Below are 8,225 nucleotides of genomic sequence, written 5' to 3'. Positions count from 1 at the left end.
TGGGGCGTTAACACCTCGAGTTCAAGTTTCTTAAGAAACTAGTTTGCCTAAAGTGAAATCCGGCTCTAACTCCAAAACCGGGAACCCGATTCGAGCCCCGTCTTCTCCCACAAGTCTCTCGTGCCTAGGCGGTCGTGTGTGCCAAGTTTCGTGCCAAACCGACGCCGTTTGGTGATTTTGGGGCGTTAACACCTCGATTTCAAGTTTCTTAAGAAACTAGTTTGACTAGACCGAAATCCGACTCTAACTCCCAAACCGGGAACCCGATTCGAGCCCCGTCTTCTCCCACAAGTCTCTCGTGCCTAGGCTGTCGTGTGTGCCAAGTTTCGTGCCAAACCGACGCCGTTTAGTGATTTTGGGGCGTTAACACCTCGAGTTCAAGTTTCTTAAGAAACTAGTTTGCCTAAAGTGAAATCCGGCTCTAACTCCAAAACCGGGAACCCGATTCGAGCCCCGTCTTCTCCCACAAGTCTCTCGTGCCTAGGCGGTCGTGTGTGCCAAGTTTCGTGCCAAACCGACGCCGTTTGGTGATTTTGGGGCGTTAACACCTCGATTTCAAGTTTCTTAAGAAACTAGTTTGACTAGACCGAAATCCGACTCTAACTCCCAAACCGGGAACCCGATTCGAGCCCCGTCTTCTCCCACAAGTCTCTCGTGCCTAGGCTATCGTGTGTGCCACGTTTCGTGCCAAACCGACGCCGTTTAGTGATTTTGGGGCGTTAACACCTCGAGTTCAAGTTTCTTAAGAAACTAGTTTGCCTAAAGTGAAATCCGGCTCTAACTCCAAAACCGGGAACCCGATTCGAGCCCCGTCTTCTCCCACAAGTCTCTCGTGCCTAGGCGGTCGTGTGTGCCAAGTTTCGTGCCAAACCGTCTCATATTTTCCCACAAGTCTCTTAACTTACAACGTAAAGAATGCAAAGATACATTTTATACCTGATCTTCTGGTGGTGGTGTATATGGATTCTCATCTTCTGCAGATTCCCTAAATGCCCGGTGGCCACTCGATGCATCAGGAACCTATGATAGTCAATGCATAATGTGTTAATCATATTCGAATTTTATACATAATCTTGTGTGAAAATTGAACTATCAAACAATTTAATTTATATCGAACCTGTCTGTTGGGATCCACACTCGCCCCTTGTGACACAAACGCCATCATCTCAGCTCTCATCTGCTGTAAATGTGTAGAGAACTCTGCTCGTAGCTCCTCCTTCAACTCATCCCTTAGCTCTGCACGAACCTGCTGCGTGATCTGCTCAATAGTCGATGGTTGGGGTGTTGACTGTGATGGCCCAGCACCATCTTTATACACCGCTCTCCGAGGCACAATTCTCCCGTATGTGCGACAATATCCATGTCCGTCATGACCTATCAACTCATGGAAAATGGCATTCCTAGCCTCCAAAGTCTGACCATCCTCAGGTAGCATAGAGAGTTGACGATTAAACTCATCCTGTATTGAATAAGACATACAAGTATATGCCAAATTAAGATGGTTGACACACATAAAATAAACTTCAAATACAATCAAAGGTGTTTGGAAACTACCAAGGTCTGGATAACCTCTGGGTCATCTGCTCTACGTGTCATAAGCCAAACATTCATCTTATCAGTAGACTTCCCGTTATTGGTCATCTACATTTTTTTAGAAATATAAAAATTAGAATCCAAATAATTTGCAAATATTCAATGTTTATTTATATACAAAAATAAAACAATAAAATGTAAACCTCATGTCGTATCTGAGAGAAACTAGTACGCCCTGTGGTATGAGCTATGCCGTGAGCTCGCCGATTTTTAGCATTCCTACTTGCAATTTTCTATAACAGGTTCAACAAATGTAAGTATGTAAATATGATTTGTATGTTTACATATCATAAATATAAATTATTTGTATACCTCAGCATCAGAGGTACGCCAATACTCCACAAGTTCTTCCCACTGGCTTGGCACAATGTGCAAAGGAACATCATCCTTCAGATTAGGATCAGAACTTCTAGGCTTGAAATACTTAACCTTAATCTTGTTCTTGTGATCCTTCCATATGCTGTTGCAGTTTTTCATGCAGATTGGCTTGTACTCCTCTGGACATATATTCAAATTGTCCTATAAAACACAATTTCAAAGTGTAAATAATAATAACACAATTTTGGAATTCGAATTTGTGGTCAAAAATATACTTTTACCTTCACATCCTTCCAGATAGCATCAACAATATCATCAGGCACATTGTTCCAGTCAAGAAAAGTAAGAGGAACAATGTTACCATTCCGCACAATGATGCCAAGTTGAGTAGTTAACTTAGCGACGTTATCCCCTATTGGGCAGTAATTTTCATCAAATTGTATGTCCAGCTTTTTACCAGTACCCCACTCTTTAATGCCCTTGGCACATCCTCTACCACGCCTAGTCGAGATTGATGAAGAACTAACATGACCTGCGAGATACAAAAACAATAAACAATATGCAACGGTAATAAACAAATGCAAATTTAAATTATGTGAATACAAATCGAATTCTTATACCTGATGTAGGCTGTGAAGAAGACGAAGGGTCTGCAAAATTCAATGAGAATAAACAAGTTATATATAATGAGCATAAATAAATGTATGTTTAAATAATTTTCATACAAAAAAAATGGCAAATTTATATACCTGCGGATAGCTCATAAGCTGATGACTCTAGTCGGGATGCTAGCTGCTGTGGTGCCACTGATGGTGGACGCACCGATGGTAGGCGTGGGGGCTGAGTACATGGTAGCTGCTGTGGTGCCACTGATGGTGGTCGATGCGGTGGTACTAATGGCCCCTCAGATGGTGGTGGCACTAATGGCCCCTCCGATGGTGGCCGATGTGATGCGTCCTCTGATGGTGGTGCTACTGATGTCCTGTTATGTAGCACATCAGACATCATGCGCCGGGGATGATCAGGCTTCCTCTTCCTTCCCATAATAATCTGCAAGCAATATAACATTAATTGACATTAGAAACATAGACAATGGGTTGTCATCAACTATAATATGACATTAATTGAACTAATACAATTACAAAGACAAAGTAAATTAAGAAATTGATGATTAACTACAACCTTTGCCTTAATTGAATTACTAATGTTGATTAAATATCAGCCTATTTGAACATCAACTGTTTCCCCTTCTGCGGCTTCCCTCACCCAACCAACTTCTTCATCACGAAGCATTATATTTTCTTCCAATTGTTGGCTTTTGTATGGCTCGATTTGTGGATCAGTCGAACTCATATCAAATAAACCTCTTTGAGACATCTTCACCACGACTTGCCAGTCTGGTTGTAACGGGTCTGCAACGTACCAAACTTGCTCTGCTTGGGACGCCAAGATGAAAGGTTCATTGGTAATTCGATCATCTCGGTACAACAAATGATTGAAGTTTACCAACGTGAAATTGAAGACATCTTCTTTTTTTCCGTGAATATTGTCAATCCAATCACACTTAAACAACACATGTTTCTTCTCATTGGAATATCGAAGCTCAACAATATCTGTCAATTGTCCATAATAGTACACAGACCCCACACGAGGATTCTTGTCTTTTCGACTAGCATAACTTATGGTATCTGCCTTCAAAGCTACACCACAATTTTGTGTGGCTCGACGATCATCCATGGCCTTTACTCGATACCGAAACCCATTCAGTATATACCCGTTGAACCTCCTTGCCAGGTTATGAGGACCATTTGCCAATAGAATAATCTCTTCAGAAAATATGACATCAGTAGTCCTTCGCAAAGTTTGGACCTATTTAACACGAAAATGTAAAATTTAAATGTAGTTCGACTTAAGTAACTAGAATCTATAGAGTTAAATACATACATGTTCCTTGAACCAAATGTGAAAAGTTTCAAAATGTTCACGCCGAAGCTGATGATCGTCGACACGAGGCATTTTGAGCTGAAGTACTTCAAGGTGTTTGCTGTGTAGATTGAGATTTTAGCAATACAAAAAATTTTGTTGAAAATTCAATAAAACATAATAACATATTGAGTGAGTGACTTAACCTACTTTATGAATGGTTGAACCGCGCTTGTATTGAATAAGATGTACCGATGAGCTTGTACCCAAGAAGTATTATCAAGATAAAAGCTTGTGTTTTCACCAATAGCATGACCCAAATTATCAGCACCACTATAGTTTCTCACGGGTCGACTAGATTTGGTTTCCACATCATTAAGATATTGTGCACAAAAAATCATGCATTCTTCCATAAGATATCCTTTAGCAATTGATCCTTCAGGATGAGCTCTATTACGCACGTATTGCTTCAAAGTAAGAAGATACCTCTCAATTGGATACATCCATCGAAACTGAATCGCTCCACCCAATAAGGCTTCATCAGCTAGATGTATAGGCAAGTGCTCCATTATATCAAAAAAACTCGGAGGAAATATTTTCTCTAGATGACAAAGTGTTAGAGCGATACGATCTTGAATATATTGCAAATCCGTCGCACGATTCACTTTCGAACACAATTGTCTAAAGAAATTGCTCAATTCAATCAAGGGTTCAATTACATTCTTTGGTAACGATCTTCGAATAGCCAATGGAATAAGTTGTTGCATCAGAATATGACTATCGTGGCTCTTAAGACCCCCAATACTTCTATCATGTGAGCGCACACGACGTGATATATTGGATGAATACCCGTCGGGAACTCTTACTTCCTTCAACACTTTCAAGAACAAATCTTTTTCATCCTTGGTCATCGTGAATTGTGCTGGTGGTAAATAGGCTTTATTCGACCCTCTTAACTGCAAATGTAGGGGTTTTCTAATATTCATATCTTGTAAATCACGCCGAGCATTAACACCATCCTTCGATTTTCCTGCAACCCCTAATATTGTCCACAACACATTATCACAAACATTCTTCTCTATATGCATCACATCGAGGTTGTGTCTTATTAGATTGTGCTCCCAATATGGCAATTCATAAAAGATACTCTTTTTCTTCCAACTATGGGTGCGATGTCCAACTTTCTCCTTCTCTACCTGTCTCCTATGCCTCTCCTTAAGGTCATCCCTCTTGTATTGGGTTAAAATACCCTCAGATTCTAATTGTAGCAACATCTCAGTTCCAGACAACAATTTTGGTTTGAGTCTGACTTCCCGACTACCATCAAATGATACTTTATCCTTCCGGAATTTATGGCCAGTAGGTAAAAATCTGCGATGACCCAAGTATGATTGTTTCCTACTATGCTTCAACCAACACGATGTAGTTTCCGTATTACAACAAGGACATGCATATTCGCCTTTAGTGCTCCATCCTGACAAGTTTGCGTATGCAGGAAAATCACTAATTGTCCACAGTAAAGCTGCATGCATTTGAAACATTTGATTTGTTGATGCATCAAATGTTGACACACCCTCATTCCATAGTTCGTTCAACTCCTCAATTAACGGTTGCATATACACATCAATCTTGTCACCAGGTCCTTTCGGGCCGTCAATAAGCACGGACAAAATTAGAAATTGTTGCTTCATGCACATCCATGGCGGCAAGTTGTATGGAATGAGCACAACAGGCCAAGTGCTATGAACTATATTCATCGTCCTGAATGGGTTAAAACCATCAGATGCTAAGCCAAGCCTTACACTTCGGCAATCATTACTAAAGTCAATATTCCGACGGTCAAAATCTTTCCATGCAAGGGAGTCAGCAGGATGCCTGAAGACGCCATCATCAGTTCGTTCCTCTGCATGCCATCTCATGAACTTGGCCGTCTTGGATGACATAAACAACCTCTGCAACCTTGGCTTTAAAGGAAAATACCTCATCTGTTTTGCAGCTATTTGTTTGCCACCTTTGTTAGGACCATTTGAACCACCATCACCATTTGATTTCCATCTAGAACTGTTGCATATGACACATTTATCAAGATTGGCGTCCTCGTTTCGAAACAACATGCAACTGTTGGGACATGCATCCCACGTCTCATACGTAAAGCCCAAATCTGTTGTGACCTTTTGAGCTTTATAATATGAGTCCGGTAGTTTTACACCCAACGGGAACGCCTCATTCAATAACTCAAGCAACATGTCAACAGACTTGTCTGTCCACTGATTAAGCACCTTCAAATGTAGAAGTCGAACAATGAATGACAAAGATGTGAACTTCTGACAACCCGGATACAATTCACTTTGTGCATCTTGAAGAAGTTTGAAATACTTTGCAGTCTCTGCATTTGGACCGAGCTGGGATTCAGATGCATGGGGATCAGGCCCCTGTGGGTCATCACCCTCAACACTTGTACCGGCATGTGGATTTCCCATAGCCCCTTGTATCATTCCAATCATATCATCCCCAATGTCTAAATTAGCTAATGTTTCATTCTCTCGATTTCCATGTACAGATACGTAAGATTCCCCATGATTAATCCAATGTTTGTATTTTTTAAAAAAACCATTCAAAATCAAATGCTCCCGTACACCCTCTCGTACAAAATAGTATCGATTCTCACACTTCCTACACGGACAACTGATCATCGAACCTTCAACCCTATTGGTGTAGGCAAACACAAGGAATTCATCAATCCCATTAATGTATTCGCTCGACATCCTATTTGGCAAATCAATCCAACTCTTATCCATCATCTGTAGACATCCACAAAAATATCTCATCAAAGTAACTCTAAATATAATACCTACGTATTACACCCTCATCTATCAAAACAAGTAGTACACTTCCATTCCATAGAAATGAATATAGCTATCCATTCCAAAGCTCCAAAAGAAAAGTAAATTGAGTAAAAGGATAACAAGGAAAGGGGACTTTACTGATGGTGTATTATTTTATTTATCTATTTGTTCAAAACTTAATTATGGACATATATCATGTATGTCATATTACATGTTTAACATGAATGTGTATATTATAATCATATAAAAATTTAAAAGAATGATATAACATTATAATTGATGCCTAATATCTCCAGAGTAAATTCGTTGGGGGTCTGGTTCATGGTACAGAATGAATCAGTCCAATCTGGTCTCATGAATTTATTTTGATTTCTACATTAATATGGCCCAATGTGTTTTAATGACTCGATCTTTTTGAAGGTATAGGTGTGTAGATCATTTATAATAAAAATTAGATTAATTTGATAATTATAACAATATAATTTCATCGTATTTATGTTTTAAAAAAGAATATTATTTTGAAAATAAATTGTTCATTATTAAAAAAATAAATACAACAAAATTATTTTATTATAATTATCAGATCAATATATCTTCCTACAGATAAACTTATAAAATAAACATATTATTCTATTATTGGAGAAAATAAGCCTTACATACATTTAAATAAGCCTTACATACATTTAAATAAGTCAGATTATTGGAGAAAATAAGCCTTACATACATTTAAATACATGTGTGTGTGTGTGTGTGTGTGTGTGTGTGTGTGTGTGTGAGAGAGAGAGAGGCTATATTGCCAATTTGAAACCTATTCACAAACTAACAGTGTGTGCAACACACGATGAGTGGTGGATGTCTAGCTGCTAAAAGCCTAAACCAAGGTTTTTAGATTATTCAGAAATTTAGAACTTCAAAACCTCAAAGATTAGATCAATATGTTGTATCTCCAATTTACATTTTGCAGCTTCTCGGCAGTGACAAAAAATCTAAAGGATCAAATTCTGCTGATATTTTTTAAGCACACTCACCATGCACACACACACACACACACACACACACACACAGTTATACTTGTAAGCTAAATCCTAATATTGTTAAATTCCTTTATTAACATTCTGAAAATACTTTACTGGTACCAAAACTAATTTTATAAAATTAGTGATTGAGGTGTGCAATATAGAAGATTTTTTAGCTTTACCAAAAGCAATAAAAAATGCCAGTACTGCCACTTCATTCGAGATCAAATGCACCAGTCAAGTTCTTATAATAAACATAGCAAAATGGAATTTCAATGACAAATCATCTTCAAATGTTTCTCTAAGTAATTCACAATTACTTACTAAAACACAGAAAAAGCATCACTTGATTTGAGAAATTAAGATTTTTTCCAGTAACTTATTTCACATGACGAGAACCCTTTGACACTCCACAATTCCATATCTGAGCATACTATTGAAAACATAATGGAGCAGATACATACATACATATATATATATATATATATATATGCAGAGAGAGAGAGAGAGAGAGAGAGAGCATACCAGA

At 38.6% G+C, this 8,225-nt stretch overlaps 1 protein-coding gene across 1 annotated transcript; it reads right to left on the bottom strand.

Moving 5' to 3' along the window:
* Positions 1-953: 953 nt before the first annotated feature.
* On the bottom strand, positions 954-3,229 carry LOC145822000 (uncharacterized). The gene is made up of 8 exons (XM_082918571.1): positions 3,094-3,229; positions 2,661-2,961; positions 2,532-2,561; positions 2,193-2,443; positions 1,906-2,112; positions 1,737-1,826; positions 1,555-1,641; positions 954-1,459 (listed from the first exon to the last, which is right to left on the bottom strand). The coding sequence occupies exons 2-8, from the start codon at positions 2,953-2,955 to the stop codon at positions 1,049-1,051; spliced, it is 1,371 nt and encodes a 456-aa protein (XP_082774697.1). The 5' UTR covers positions 2,956-2,961; positions 3,094-3,229; the 3' UTR covers positions 954-1,048.
* Between the last annotated feature and the right edge of the window lie 4,996 nt (positions 3,230-8,225).

This window comes from Camellia sinensis, chromosome 3 (assembly GCF_055761805.1).
Source record: "Camellia sinensis isolate YWXY chromosome 3, ASM5576180v1, whole genome shotgun sequence".
Lineage (NCBI taxonomy): Eukaryota > Viridiplantae > Streptophyta > Magnoliopsida > Ericales > Theaceae > Camellia > Camellia sinensis.
The sequence above is the reverse complement of the archived record's forward strand: the minus strand, read 5'-3'. Positions and strand labels throughout refer to the sequence as shown.